At 42.1% G+C, this 15203-nt stretch overlaps 1 protein-coding gene across 1 annotated transcript; it reads right to left on the bottom strand.

The window, feature by feature from the left end:
- Positions 1 to 2511: 2511 nt before the first annotated feature.
- Positions 2512 to 11099, bottom strand: ODAPH (odontogenesis associated phosphoprotein). The gene is made up of 3 exons (XM_039230991.1): positions 11033 to 11099; positions 3133 to 3271; positions 2512 to 2988 (listed from the first exon to the last, which is right to left on the bottom strand). Exons 1-3 carry the CDS (start codon positions 11097 to 11099, stop codon positions 2892 to 2894), a joined length of 303 nt encoding a protein of 100 aa, XP_039086922.1. The 3' UTR covers positions 2512 to 2891.
- Between the last annotated feature and the right edge of the window lie 4104 nt (positions 11100 to 15203).

Raw genomic sequence — 15203 nt, 5'->3', positions numbered from 1 at the left:
TAAGAGGAACACATTTGATGCATAAATTCACTTTGAGGTGTTAGTGATGAAAACAATCTCCCCGAGGCAATAAACCTGCTAGGCATCCCTGTATTTTTAAAGAAACATTTATTAGACAAAAGGATGCAAATTTTTTTTAAGTCGTGAAGGCCTACGTTTTAAATTACAGGTGTAAGCTACTTTTCATACAGGCAACTCTATGCATGTTCAAGGGGTAGGAATGTTACAATTATACCCAGAATTGTTCTGGAAAAAGTCCTCGCTATGAAAAATTACGGGGCAACCTGCTTTCTCTAACAGATGCAGTGACCGAGGCATTGAAGCTGTGACACCTCAGTTTGTCTTAGGTTTCCTGAGGTTTATAGGTGTCCCAGCAATGTCTCCATGGACTAGATTTCAGTGCAGTTGAGTTTTGGATTGCAACAGTTTCTTTTTTTTTTTTTATTTTTAAAAAAATGTTTTATTTGTTTCTGAGAGAGAGAGAGAGAGGCAGCATGAGCAGGGGAAGGTCAGAGAGAGAGGGAGATACAGAATCCAAAACAGGCTCCAGGCTCTAAGCTGTAGAGTCTGATGCGGGACTCGAACCCATGAATCGTGAGATCATGACCTGAGCCAAAGTTGGACGCTTAACCAACTGAGCTACCCAGGTGCCCCTGGTTGGCAACAGTTTTAATGTTTGGGGGGAGAGAAAGCCCAGTCTAAGAAGGCTTCTTTGGGCAGCTGGCAGCCCTGTGAGCCATGGGGTGCCTCGGGAACGGGAGTGGGGAGCCGGGAGCGCGCTGTGATAGAGCGCTGAAATAGAGGATCCAGAAAGGGAGGTAAGATTCAAACACAAATGTTTACCTGTCTTCAGGTTTGCCCCAGGTTGGCCGTTTTCTGGTTATGCCCCATGAATCAAAAAAGAAAGCAAATGAGAGAGCAAGTTTATTACAAAATACAGAGTTTCTTAGGATTTCAAATACAGTTATTTGTTTAATTTTTTTTAAATTTTATTTATTTTTGAAAGAGAGACGGCATGAGCAGGGGAGGGAGAGAGAGACACACAGAATCTGAAGCAGGCTCCAGGCTCTGAGCTGTCAGCACTGAGCCTGACACGGGGCTTGGACCCACAAACTGTGAGATCAAGACCTGAGCTGAAGTCAGATGCTTAACGGATGGAGCCATCCAGGCACCCCTCAAATACAGGTTTTATGCAAGCTTGTCATTTTGAAGCAAGTATCTGTTCTTATAAGAAAATTTGCTAAGAAGTGAGTGAAGAAAATATTTTTATTCCTTTTTGTCTTTTCACCTAGCAAAGAGGAACAGCATGATGATTTTCTCTGTCTCTCCATTTCCCAGCCAACACTCCCAGCGACCTTATGTCGTTATGTTCCTTTTTTCCCTTTGTAAAAGCAGTGGCAGGGACAGCAACTTTTGCATGCCATTCTCGGGAGGAACGGGGATAAGCCCCTGACCACATAGGCAAAAGCCGGGTTCCGATGTTACAGGCAAGGTGAGTGGCGCAGACAGGAGGCAGTATTTCACAGAATGGCTCCAGTAATGCCCAAAGAATGAGATGGGTGGGATTTGTTAGCTTCTGTTGCACCCTCAGCTTCCTATAGTTGATGTAACTTATGTCTGTGGAGCTCTAGAGTTACAAGAACATCCAGGTAAACTTTGAAAAAAAATATTTAATTTATTTAAATCCAAGTTAGTTAACATATAGTGTAATAATGGTTTCAGGAGTAGAATTATGTTAGTAGATTTATTTAGTAGATTCATTACTTGCATGTAACGCCCAGTGCTCATCCCAACAAGTGCCCTCCTTAACGCCCATCACCCATTTAGCCCATCCCCCCCAACACCCCTCCAGCAACTCTCCGTTTGTTCTCTGTATTTGTCTCTTATGGTTTGCCTCCCTCTGTTCATCTGTTGTGTTTCTTAAATTCCACATATGAGTGAAATCATCCATGTACACTTTTAATCAGACTTTGAGCTTGGAACCCGATTGAAAGTTCTAGGGGAAATAAGTAATAAGTAATTTAAGCTAGTATCCATATGACGATAAGGTGAGAAACAGTGAGATACTTATCAAACTAATTTTAACTGGTTGCTTAAAAAGTCAACATTAAAGTAACTAGCTATTACAATTAAAAAGTAGCTTTTTAAGTTAGGTAATTTAGTTTATGATATCTTCAAGGTATTATCTTAGTCAGATGCCCCATAACTTTGTTTTGCTTTAATGATTATAATTCTTTTATTGTCGTCGTTAGAAAACTGAGTGGATCTTGAAAGTTCTCATCTTAAGAAAAAAAATTGTAACTGTGTATGGAATGGTTGTTAACTGGACTTATTGTGATCATTTTGCAATATATACAAATGTGGAATCATGATATTGTACATCTGAAATATATACGGTAAAAAAAAATATGGTAAAAAATAAATGAATAAATAGCCACTAGTCTATACCATTGCCAAACAGAGAATAAGAATAAAATTAAACTTTCAGTTTTCTATAATTTCCTTCACAGTTCACTTTATAAATGCACTGTGCTCTGTAAGTTCTCCTGTGAATAAAAAGGGTGTCATTAATGTCTTCCTTCGGTTTATATCAATTTGTTTAAATGCTTTCACTTTAATTTAGAAGAGACCAGCTGATTCTTCTGGCATCTCAGTCTGCACAGGAATTCTTGGAACTACCCATTTTAGGATTTTATTTGGATGAATATCCTGTGATCTTAAAAAAGTTGGGGATAAGAGTAATGTAGTTGTCACTCCTGTTTTGCAAACGAATAACCTCTAAGCCAATATCTCCCATGCAGCATGAAGAACGACTTCTAGTCCGTCGTGTTTAAGATATTTCATCTTTAAGTCCAGTCATTTTAGTTTGGAAAAAGAAAGCAGGAATCTTTTTATACTCTCTTTTGCATCAGCATGTTCGGGGCTTCTCTTTTCTCTCTGCTTTCCTCAGAGGAGCTTCCCCTCCACAGCCTTCTTCTGGGAAAATACCTGTAATGATGAGTAAGGCGACCATACGGCCAAAAAAACGGACGAAACTGAAAACGGCGGATACACTTCCGAGGAAAGAAAGGTCTGTTTGGAAACCTAATGTGGACTCTAGGCCCTCGTCGTGGAAAAGAATGAAAGGGACACTTGGGTGTCTTTGGCACGAGCTGGATCCTTGTCACCGGGTTCCTTATGGTGGGTGGAGGGGTGAGCGTAAAGATCTCACAGTCTGTAGGTCCTCCATTATCTTGTGAGCCTCCAAGAGGAGTGGCGACTGCCTTTTGTCCTGTGGGGAGAAGGGTACAAGTCAGGAAATGGGCCGATAACGGAAGCAGAAGGGAGATATTTCAGGTGGCGGCAGGGCAGAAGGATTGGGAGAGAGAAACAGAGAGATCTCCAAACTTGTTTGAAAAAAACTGCCAAGATCCAACAGAATGAAACATGAACACACTTCATGACCCAGCAGTCCTACTCTGGGGAATTTACCCAAGAGAAATGAGTGCATATGTCTTCAAAAGACTACTTCATGAATGTTCATAGAGGCCTTGTTCATACTCATATTATTACTGTTTTTTTAAAGCAGCCTCCACGTCCAACATGGGCCTTGAACTCATGACCCTGGGACTGAGAGTCAGATGCTCTTCCAACTGAGCCAGTCAGCTGCCCACCCCCCCTTCTTAGGCCTTATTCATAATAGCTTTTAAGCTTGGAAACAGTACAAGTGTCCATCAATAGGAGGGTGGTTAAACAAACCATGTGTATACAGTGAAAGGGAGCAAGAAAAAAGAAGACTTTTTTGTTATATATATATTCATGGGACGTGGAGACATCCCACAGTTATTACGCTGAGCAAAAGGAGTTAGACACAAAAGAGCCCATATTGTAAGATTCCACTGTATAAAGTTCAAGAACAAGGAGTTTTCATCTATGGTTAAAAAAATGTTTCAGTAATTAATTTAGGGTTAGGGTAGGTGTTATTTTGTGGAAACGGTAGAATTCTATATTTATTATTTATTATTATTTTTTTTTTAAAGTAGAATTCTTTTGATCTTGTTCCAAATGGTTGTTATGTGCTTATGGAGATACACACACACACACATTTATGTTTACAAGACATATATGTACATACATGTTTATATACATACAGACATACATATATGTGTATATGTAAAATGTGATCAGTCTGTACCTCCATCAACATTAAAATTAATGTTAAGAAAATTAATGTTAACTGGCTCCTCCCCTCCCCTGAAGGCTATTCATCCAGGAGATCTGCTTCACTTCTGCTAGCAGTGAACTCATTCCCTAAAGAGGAAGGCGGGAGGGCATCTACACACAGCAGGGGAGCAAGTACTAAGAACCAGGATGAAATTAGTTTCTGAGAAGAAATTTAGGTCAAGCTCAACTGTCAAGGTTTTCTCTACAGAGAAGACTCTTCTCTGTATCATCCAGTTGAATTGGCTATGAAAAAGTAAGCTTCTCTTCAGAAGATTATTCTCTCACTTTCTTAGAAACTTGTCAATACAGGTCTGGAAAGGGCTGCTAGGTGTAAATTGTGGAGAAACAAATTTCCCACAGGAAGTTGAAAGTACTGAGGCACTTGAAAAGAGCTGGATTCCGCTTACCTTTAGAACAACTGAATTCAAATTTCCTGGTTGTGTAGGGTACAGGTTGTGTACACCTATTGCTTGCCTGTGTTTATAGCCCCTTCTGGAGATTCTGTTTTACCCACAATCCCTGGAAAGGTCAGTCCTACATATCTTTGGCTATGCCTGTTTGACTGGCTGATAGACACTCAGCTCATTCATTGGCTGGTCAGTGACCAATCAGATTCTCATTTGAGGATTTAAACAAAGAGACACAGTTAGTGGAAGATGTTAGTGGAAGGTATAGGACAGGGATTGGTGTGTTAAGTTTTGTTTGGCCACTTGAATGATGAGTAAACAGAGAAGCCAGTCTTTCCACAGAAGATGTAAAGTGGTTAGAGAAAGAGATACAAGTGACCATGTGGTAACAGAGTGGGTGGTAAGAGTAGCCTTGGTTCTTGACTCTCTAGGGCTGATCCCTCTGAAGCCTGGCTATGTTTAAGGTTCTTGGAGATATTCTTATAATAATCACTCCTCCCACTCTTTTTAAAATTTTTAAAAAACGTGTATTTATTTTTGAGAGAGAGAGAGAGAGGCAGAGTGTGAGCAGGGGAGGGGTGGAGAGAGAAGGAGACACAGAATATGAAGTAGGCTCCAGGCTCTGAGCTGTCAGCACAAAGTCTGACCTGGGGCTCAAACTCATCAGGTGTGAGATCATGACTTGAGCTGAAGACAGATGCTCAACCAACTGAGCCCCCCAGGTGCCCTTTTTAAAGTTTATTTATTTTGAGAGAGAAGGAGGGAAAGCATGTGCATGTACTTGGGGGAGGGGGGGAAAGATAGAGAGAGACACTGAGAGAAAGAGAGAGAAAGTATCCTAAACAGAGCTGGATCTCATGATGGTTAGTTCATGACCTGAGCCAAAATCAAGAGTCAGATGCCCAACCAACTGAGTGAGGTGCCCCTACTCTACTCTTTTCTTAAGCTACCTTGAATGGGTATCTGCTCCTTGAATGAAACACTGACCGTTTCTTCCATTCCCACCCAGGCTACTGAGTATTGAAATCCTATGACTGAAACTAGATTAAGATGTTTCAAAACCACAAAAGATGTTTAAATCCCACATCACTCATTCTTTCCTCCTACACAATTAGATCAGTTCTGAATCTTTGTAACATGAAAGCTTTCTGCAGAGAATCCAGTCAGTAGTGGAGAAGCTAGCTTCCCCTTCCTCCTCCTCCTCCTCCTCCTCCTCCTTTTTCTTTCAAGATTTATTTTAGGAGCACCTGGGTGGTTCAGTCAGTTAAGCACCTGACTTTGGCTCAGGCATGATCTCAAGGTTTGTGGGTTTTAGCTCTGCATTGGTCTCTGTGCTGATAGCTCAGAGCCTAGAATCTGCTTCAGATTCTGTGTCTCCCTCTCTCTCCGTCTGTCCTCTGCTTAAGCTCTTATTCTCTCTCTCTCTCAAAAATAAAGATTAAAAAAACTTTTTTTAAATAATAAAGATTTATTTTATTTTTTGAGAGAGAGAGAGCACGCATGTACACACGTGAGCCAGGGAGAGGGGCAGAGGGAAAGAGAGAAAGAAACTTAAGCAGGCTCCACACTCAGTGCAGAAGCTGAGTCAGGGCTCTATCCCATGACCCTGGGATCATGACCTGAGCTAAAATCAAGGTCAGATGCTCAACTAACTGAGCCACCCAGGTGCCAGAAACTAGCTTTCCTCATAAGCTCCATCTTTACATTTTGTTATTAGACCAGACTTAGATAGGCCTGAGCTCTACCACTCAGTATGCTATATTCCAGCGTTAACAAGAAATCAACCACCCACCCCTGTGCTCATCTCATTTCTCAAACCTGAGATTATTCTCCAAACCCTCCTGCTGACTAGGGGCTGTTAGAGCCTGCTAGGCAACTTTTCTCTGATTCTGTGCTGTCCAGCTCTCTTCTGGGAATTTCCAAGGGCTCCAGATCAAGATACAAGCTTGTTCCAGTAACCAACCCAAGAATGTGGGCAGGACCATGTAAAACCACATTCTTCGGGCAAACTAGGCACATGATGACTATTTCAGGTCACTGGTTGACTAGCACAAGGGTCCCTATGGTTCTAAAATATGGGAAGCATAGGGATTGATTTGGGAAACTGTACAGGTTAACACCACACATTTGCGTGAGGAGATTGATGCCATTCACTGTCTCCAACTTTGGCTGAGCTAACACCAGCCTTTGACACTCTTCTGAAAGCCCCTTCAAAATTCTCATTCTTCGTCATTCATTTGAAGAATTCTCTTCAAAAGCCTCTCTACCTTTGTAAGTAGACTACTTAGCTGCATTTCAAAAAGAAAACTTCAGTGATCTGCCATGAACTTCTCTGGTTCCTGTTTCACTTCAAAGAGACATCTACACGGTTCCAACATGCACCCCACCCTGCCCTCCATATTTAATCTACTGGAACCTGACTGTGCTTTCTCTACTCCAGAAAAACTACTTTGGCAAAAGTCATTACTGGGCCTGGGCTTTTAACAAGCTGGTTCCAGATGCTTAAGCACCATTTCCTGTCCTCTTGGGCTGGCTTACTCCTACGCAGATTTCATGCCTCATTTCCTCAGGGAGGTCTTCCCTACCCTGGAGGCTGGCTTAAGACCCTTGGCACTATGCTTCCATACCACCCTGGGAGTCCACTTTCAGAATACTCATCAGTCATGTGATTACTATTCTGTGGTTATATTCCTCCTCCACTGGACCATCCACATGACCAACCTGTAGACCACATCTCCTCATCCCTAGCACAGTGCCTGCTGTGGAAATGAGTTGATTGAGAGAAATCTGTTTCTATAATTGCAAAAGTTACCATCTCCCCACCTCTCAGGGATAATGAAATCACCATACATAAATCTTTCTCAATATGCAACATACAGACATGCCACCAAAGGTACTGAATGTCAAAGATGAGAGCCCTTCTGTGACCTTAATCAGACCAGAGTAAGTCAAATGTTTAAATACGGATTGAAGGGTGCCTGGGTGGCTCAGTCGGTTACCCGTCTGACTCTTGGTTTAGGCTTAGGTCATGATCTCACAGTTCTTGGGTTCGAGTCCCTCATGGGTCTCTGTGTTGACAGCATGGAGCCTGCTTGGGATTCTGTGTCCCTCTCTCTCTGTTCACTCCCCTCTCAAAAATAAATAAATAAACATTAAAAATATAAATGTAGATTGAAAACATTGTACAAGGCAGAAGACCATAGTGTTTCAAAGCATAGACTCTAAAACTAGGCTCCCTGAGCCCTGCCGCTGAATAACTGTATGACCATTGACAGGTTCCTTAACTTTTTCTGAGTGTCCTTTTCCTTATAAAATGGAAAAAATAATTCTACCTATCTAATTGGCCTGTGGCATTATCTGAAATAAGAAATGTAAAGTGTTCAGAACATGTCTGACACACGGTCTGCATTTAGTTGGTGTTAGCTACAGTTATTATTAATCTTTTTTTTTTTTTACAAATACTTTATTGTCTACAGTTATTATTAATCTTGGATATCATGGAAGGATTCTATATCACAAGGCCCACTTTCTTGGGCTCATCTGGTTATACTTTATATATAAAATCTGTGTGCTACTGATAGGACTAAAGGGTACAGATGTTATTAGAATGGGACCTTGATGAAAACAAAGACTGTTGATTCTGTTGGTCATAGCTCTGTCCTTAGCACCTACAATATATCTGGCTTAGAGGGGGGCCCAGTACATAGTCGATAAATTGAATGAATTGTCAGACAGATGTTGAGGGTTTCTCTCTGTAGATTTTTATGAAGTTCGTATTTAATTTCAGTCCCAGAAAAAATTGCCATAATAACTCACATTTAAAATTAGAGTATAATAAAAAATCAAGCTAAAGTATCGCCTGAAGTTTGGATATCAATTTTGAGTGGGTTTATTATAGTCTAGACATGAAATTCATAGCATACCAACAACTAGTACTTTTTTTAAAAAGTAAGGATGAGAAGTCCTTTTTCTTAAAAAAAAAAAACAAAAAACCAACAAAACAATTACCTGTAGTCTGTGGTTATTTGGGCAGATAATAGCTGGTTTGTAATGAACTTTACTGATTTTTAAGAGAAGTAAACTTCATACATAATGTTTAAGTATGCAGTTCTTCCTTTATAAGACCCATGGAGTCATAGAAAAATTCTCATGTGCTTTCAGAGTTGAACTAGAAAGGAATATAAGTCCTTTGCTGATTTTACTCACAATAACCGCAACTCAGTTTATTTTGTAGACTCACAGAATGACTGGCTCTTTTGGAAAAATCTCAGAGTCTACAGGGAAAGAATTTGGAGCCCAGAAAGTGTCACAAAGGCCTATTTCAATTCTGTGCTATAAAGCCAGTCATTTCAACAGTGTGCAGGTTACTGTGTTAGGTGTTGTGACAAATGCAGAGATAATGAAGACACAGGGCCTGCACTGGAGAAGTGCGACAAATACGTGGGTCTGTACTACAGAGCGGAATGCGGTACATGCCATGGATAATGTACAAACTGCTATAAGAATTTAGAGATGTCAGAGAGAGAGAGCAATTTTTAAATTTTGTGTCTCTCTTTTAAAATTTATTTTTGAGAGAGAGAGAGCATGCATGCGAGCAGGGGAGGGGTAGAGAGAGAGCGAGAGTGAGAGCGAGAGCTAGAGCGAGAGTGAGAGAGAGAGAGAGAGAGAGAGAGAGAGAATCCCAAGCAGGCTCTGCACTGTCAGCATAGTACCTGATGTGGGGCTCGACTTCACGAACCATGAAATCATGACCTGAGCTGAAACCCAGAGTAGGACAATTAACCGACTGAGCCACCCCAGTGCCCCTTTAAATTATGCATCTTGAAAAAGCCTTTGTGGAGTAATACCATAGCTACATTTATATGGCATCATGCAATAAACAGGTGAGGGCAGGGTGGGTTTGGACACCCACACAGGGCAGAGCCATGGCATAGACAGGCAAGCGGCGGGCTGGAGCCAGGGCTGCGTGGATAGAGCGAAGCTGCATTTGAAGGACTTTTGATGCCAGTCTGAGGGAGAGTGGGTGGGGAAGCGTAAGTCAAATTCAGAAGTCAGATCTCACATTTTAATTGGTGCTTTTTGAAAAAATGTTTATTTAGTTTTTTGAGAGAGACACAGAGAGTGCGAGTGGGGGAGGAGCAGAGAGAGAGGGAGACACAGAATCCGAAGCAGGCTCCAGGGGCTCGAACCCATGAACTGTGAGATCATGACCTGAGCTGAAGTTGGCCGCTTAACCGACTGAGCCACCCAGGCGACCCTAATTGGTGCATTTTTAGATGTGAACACACCTAGAACCTCATTATAACTTGTTCAGCTATCTATTTACAAAGTTTCCTGAAGAGTAGTTCACTTTCTGTAAAGAAGATGTCAGGTAGGTGGCCAGTTCTGGTTTACGATGCCTCTTTTAGATGTCATATTCAACAGGTGGTACGTGGGGGTCTGGTCTTGGGAACGGGGCAGGTGTTATTTGTGATGACCCCTAGCCTTCTGATTGCCAGAATTCATGCAGGGGCTGGGCAAGTGATCTCCCGTGATCTCACCCCCAGCCCGGGGGTCTCTGCCCCTCTCCTCTGTATGTGAGCTTTGGGGGAAGGGAGATGACTGGGGTCTGGCTGAGCCCCTGCAGAGCTCTCAGGGAGGTCGGTTTGATTCTGGGTCTCGCCTCCCTGAACAGTATCTAGTTGTAGAACTAAGGTGACTTGTGAAACAACATTAGACCCAGGTTCCCCAGCATCTCCTTCTCTCCTTCCCCTTTCTCCTCTTTTCCCCTAGCCTTTTCTCTCTTTTCCCCAGGGGTTTGCAAACCAATTTTAAAGCTCAGGCCACCTGGGAAATCTTATAATGGGGGGAAAGGAAAGAGAATAGGAGCAGTGGAGAAGCAGAATGTAATATGATCCTAGAGAAAGCTATACCCACTTCGGTAGCACCGAGATGCAGCTGCCTTGATGTGATTAATTAAAGCAATTAAGAGACAGAGATTAAACAGCCACCATGTGCAAATTACTGTGCTGCTGGGGATAGCAAGAGGTGGACACTGCCATAATTCAGGGTGGAAACTGTTAGCTTTACAATACAACTAGTAATGTATAGCGTTTTGAGCTTGAAGAACTTTTTGGAACGAAAGCTCATTTTGTCCTTATAACCCCCACAAAAATAATTACTAATACTGTCACTTCAGATATGAGGAGACTGATGTTAAAAAGGCTAAGTATGTCTAAAGTCACATAGTTAGGGCTGAGACTAAGACCAAGGTCTTCAGATGATGACAACACTTAGCCTCTTTCTTCTTAACCACACAGGCTGATGGGAGCGGACAAAATTATTTCCAGTTCATGGATATGTATAGTTATGAAGCCAAATCTTGCCTTTTCACACAAGTTACCAATTAGGGACCCACAATAGAATAAGAACAAAACCCTTACCTTCCGCCACAGCTACCACCACCCAGCAGACCAATAGCCAGAAGGAGAAGCAGAGTTTGTGAGCCATGGCTTTCACCCTGAGCAGTCACTGCCCCGAACTCAGGTTGCTTTAAAGGGGAGCCGTTGAGTCACCGGCAGCATGATTCAGGTAATTTGCATTTGCTCAGTGGACCACAGGGATCAGGGCCTGTGGTGTGAGGGTAAGAAATCAGCAAGGAAATACCAGACAGTATTTATCAACCAGAAGCTTCTTGGAATGACAGCCAAACGGCATTCCTCTGTCCTTTGGAGTCAAATTGAGGACAACCACACCCTCACTAACCTTTTAATTCCCTCCAATTTCTCTGTCTTTTGTGCCCTCTCTTTGCTTGCTCTATGGGTCTCTCTGGGCAAGAGGAAGAATCTATTTAGTGAATACTCAGCAGTGCTTGCCTCTGCATGGTTAACTTACTTAAAAAAGCCAAACAAGATAGGGAAGGCATTGTCCAAAGTCTTCCTGACCCAGATGGCTTGAAGAGGCTGTTCACAGGCCTTGAGTCAGAGATTATGGCTCTTTCTTCTCTGCTTTTGTCCAGAAGCCAAGGGCGGCAGTGTCAGAAAACTGTCTCCTCCAGTAACCATCACAGTCACTGTCTACACAAACATGACTATTTTTTAAAATTTAATGTTTATTTATTTTGAGAGAGAGAAAGAGACACACATATAGAGAGAGAGAGACAGAGCATGAGCAGGCGAGGGACAGAGAGAGAAGGAGTCACAGAATCTGAAGCAGGCTCCAGACTCTGAGCTGTCAGCACAGAGCCTGATGCAGGGCTCGAACTCCCGAGCTGTGAGATCATGTCCTGAGCTGAAGTCAGATGCTCAACTGACCGAGCCACTCAGGCGCCCCCAAACATGGCTATTTTGGTAGATGAACTCAGTGCATTGTCCTTCCAGGGCTCCTTCTGATTCATTATATTATCCCTATGATGGACATAATACCTCTGTGCCTGGTTTGTTTCCTGAGAGAAGAGTTCTGTTTGTCTAGGAGGGATGGGAAGGGATGGGCACCATGAGTAAGAGCATGGTTCTTGAGCTGGGAAAACTGGCTTCAATCTTGATGCCGTCTTTTCCTATGTGGGTGGGTCCCTGAGACTCAGGAGCCGCGGGTGCCTCCTGTGTAAAATGGGCCTTGTCGTATATCCCTCAGAGTGGTGATGGATAGAAGCGGTAACTGACCTGAAGCTCTGACCACAGTGCCTGGCCCATGAAAGGGAGTCGTTAGGGTTGTTAGTAAATGATAATGACTCCAGTTTTTAATTTGTTCTCTTAGGAGCTAATAGTTGTCTACTCATTCAGTCACTCAACAGGCCTCCGCTCTGAGAACATTTTCCTGGGCATTGAAGAAAGAACAAAACAGAACACAGTCCCTGGCTTCCAAGGGCTAATAATCTATCTGGGGAGCTCATGCAAACTGAGGACCAAAGCTGAGGAAGAATGCAGATACTCACAAACTAGAAAATGGCAAATTCCACGGGCCTGATGAGGATCCTAGGCAAAATTCTAAGACAGATGATTAAATGGACAATTTGGAAAGGAAGCAGGTCATAGACACACTGATTGGGTAGCTCTCTCTCTATTGATCATGTATCATGTGGCAGACACTGGGTGTAGGTGCTGGGGCTAAACAGGGTTCTGCTCTCATGGAGCTTATGATCAGGCAGGGACATTAAATACTGAGGGATAACAATAAAGGGTTTTGAGTATTAAGAGAGAGGAAGTACTGGAGGCGATGAAGCAGAGAAATCTGTAATTTTACATCAGCGGGTTGGGTATTACATATACTGATGAGGGACTGAAGCAGAAAAATGTTCACCTTTAGCCCAGAAAGCTGACTGATAGCTTGCATTGTTCCGATAAGGATCAATGACTCATGACTGTTTGTAAATTTCCCTGATAGTTAATATCAAGCTGAATGATAAGCACCAGAGAAATCTTGTGAAAGTAGCTTTATGAGTAGAAATTCGAAGAAGACATTAATGGTCTTATACTCCCTACACGTCCCCTCCCCCTTGAGCACCAAGCAGCTTCACCCTTCTGCCCCGGGGTCCTCTCCCTGTGCTATAATAAAAGTACTCTTTGCACTGTAAAGATTTCAAGAAATCTTTCTTGACCATTCACTTGCAGCCCCACATCATATACTACTTTATCCCCTGCATTGAAGACACATTACCATGCCAATAAAATGAGATCCATGTAATCTCTAACTACTGCCCACTGTTCTTCTTTGTGGATTTACTTAAATTATTTAAGCAAACTTTTAGTTGATGGAGATTTGTATTATTTCTTCTGATTCTTTTCTCTGTTGGATTTCTGATGAGCTTTCAGTTTAAGTGTTGATGAAATAAATAACAAAAGCAAAATGGTGCAATTGTTTCTTCTGTTTGCATCTATTGTCCTGAGATTTATAAAGAGATGGAGCTTTAAAAGGAACAAAACGTTTTTTTCATGTATATAACAAACAAAACTTTGTTCTGCTGATAATGTAAAACAAAATGAAAGAGACGTGGTGTGAGAGAAGAAGCCAAAAGTAAATTTGTCTACCAAACAATCAACTGAGGTCTCAGGTAGTGCCCTACACTATAGATTATTATTCCCTTTGGGTGGGTTTCCTGCCCACCAGGAACACCCTGTAGAGAGGGTGACATTGGCTTTTGACTCTGCCCCTTTCTCTTTGAGAAGATATTAATTCCGAATGCATGGGATCTAACCACCAGACCCCAAATTTATTTTATATTTTCTGGGAGACTCAAAAGATATTTATGTAAATGGGGCTGAGCTCCCCGCCTACGTCGTCTGCCCTGGGGGTGGCACGGATCAGATTCTCCCATGTTCCTTTGAAAGTGTAAACCCGTGTGAAGAGAAAACAGGCAAAGAAGAGGAGTGGTACATGCTAGCACCCATGGCAAATAAGACTAAAAAACCCAAAAAAACTCAGGATGTATAAAGTGGGAATATTCTGAGACGGTGCCCTGCAAGGGAAGCTGCGCATGATGATGTTGATATGGAAACTGAAGAGCATCTGAAAGCAAACATGGGAAGTGAGCATTATCTGTCCTTTGAGCCTTGATGCCAGTGGGATCCGCAGGCAGGGCTGGTACTTCCTTTCCACCTTGAAGGCTTATCTCACATAGTTATCATGTCCGAGCTTTGTGACAGCTATTGTCTTTTCAATCTCCTCTCTTTCGAAGATCAAGAAAATGTTCTTAAAATGAAAATCTAATTATACCACTTTCTAAACATCCTTTCATGATACTCTGTTGCCTAAAAAACAAAATCCAAAGACTTTAGGTGAATATTCAACATTGTATTACTGATTTATTTTAATCAATGATTTTATTCCATCTCCCATCAATCTCTAACTTAGATCCCACTCCAGGCATAGCGCTCTGCTTCTAATTCTCAGCTCTGTCTTGCTCTTCCAAGGAAGTAAGCAATGAAAATATCTCTATAGGTTGGTGGTTCTCATCTGGAGGGGAGTTTGCTCCCCCCTCTCCCAGAGTACATTTGGAAATGTTTAGAGACATTTTTGTCACAGTCCCCCAGAACGAAGTAGTCTCTGGCCCCAAATGCCAATAATGCTGCTGTTAAAAAAATAAATAAATAACGTTTAGAGCCACCTCGTGTGGAAGTGTGCTGACTACTTCCTTGAGCCTTTCGACACTTGCCACAAAGGAGGAACACGTTTCAGGATAAAAAGAACACTGGAATGGAAACACAGATGTACTAAGAGGAAGACTTTCTGTCCACACCGGGTGATCAAATCAGTTGCAAAATCAGTCACACTCTTGTTAACCTGCAAAATCAATTTTCTCCCTTTGGTCAAAGCCAATTGGAGAACTAGAAAGGAGTATGTTCACAAGGAGCCAGGTAACACCCTCTCCTTGATACAACTAAGTTGCACTTGTGCTAAAGCGCATGCAGTTGAAGTAGGGTTGAAAAGTTTGGGCTCTGCCTTTCCTCACCAGTTTAATTTTTCAAACTTTTCTGCAGCCAATACTAAAACAGACATTCTTTAATGGATACCTAGAAAGATGGGGTAAGCCTACAGTCCTCTTGCTTAAAGACTACAACTACAAGGTCAGGAGGCCAAAACTAAGGACCTCAATGAGATCTCTAATAGTGCCCTATA

The sequence above is a fragment of the Hyaena hyaena genome, unplaced genomic scaffold (assembly GCF_003009895.1).
Source record: "Hyaena hyaena isolate Hyena2069 unplaced genomic scaffold, ASM300989v1 scaffold_54, whole genome shotgun sequence".
NCBI classification, from domain to species: Eukaryota; Metazoa; Chordata; class Mammalia; order Carnivora; family Hyaenidae; genus Hyaena; species Hyaena hyaena.
The sequence above is the reverse complement of the archived record's forward strand: the minus strand, read 5'-3'. Positions and strand labels throughout refer to the sequence as shown.

What these genes read in the sequence shown, in the direction of transcription:
- ODAPH (XM_039230991.1), bottom strand. Translation starts at nt 11,099, where the DNA reads ATGGCTCACAAACTCTGCTTCTCCTTCTGGCTATTGGTCTGCTGGGTG. An exon ending in GGTGGTAGCTGTGGCGGAAG is followed by an intron (nt 3,272 to 11,032) that starts GTAAGGGTTTTG and finishes TTCTCCCCACAG; the next exon opens with GACAAAAGGCAGTCGCCACT. An exon ending in CTCGTGCCAAAGACACCCAA is followed by an intron (nt 2,989 to 3,132) that starts GTGTCCCTTTCA and finishes TCATCATTACAG; the next exon opens with GTATTTTCCCAGAAGAAGGC.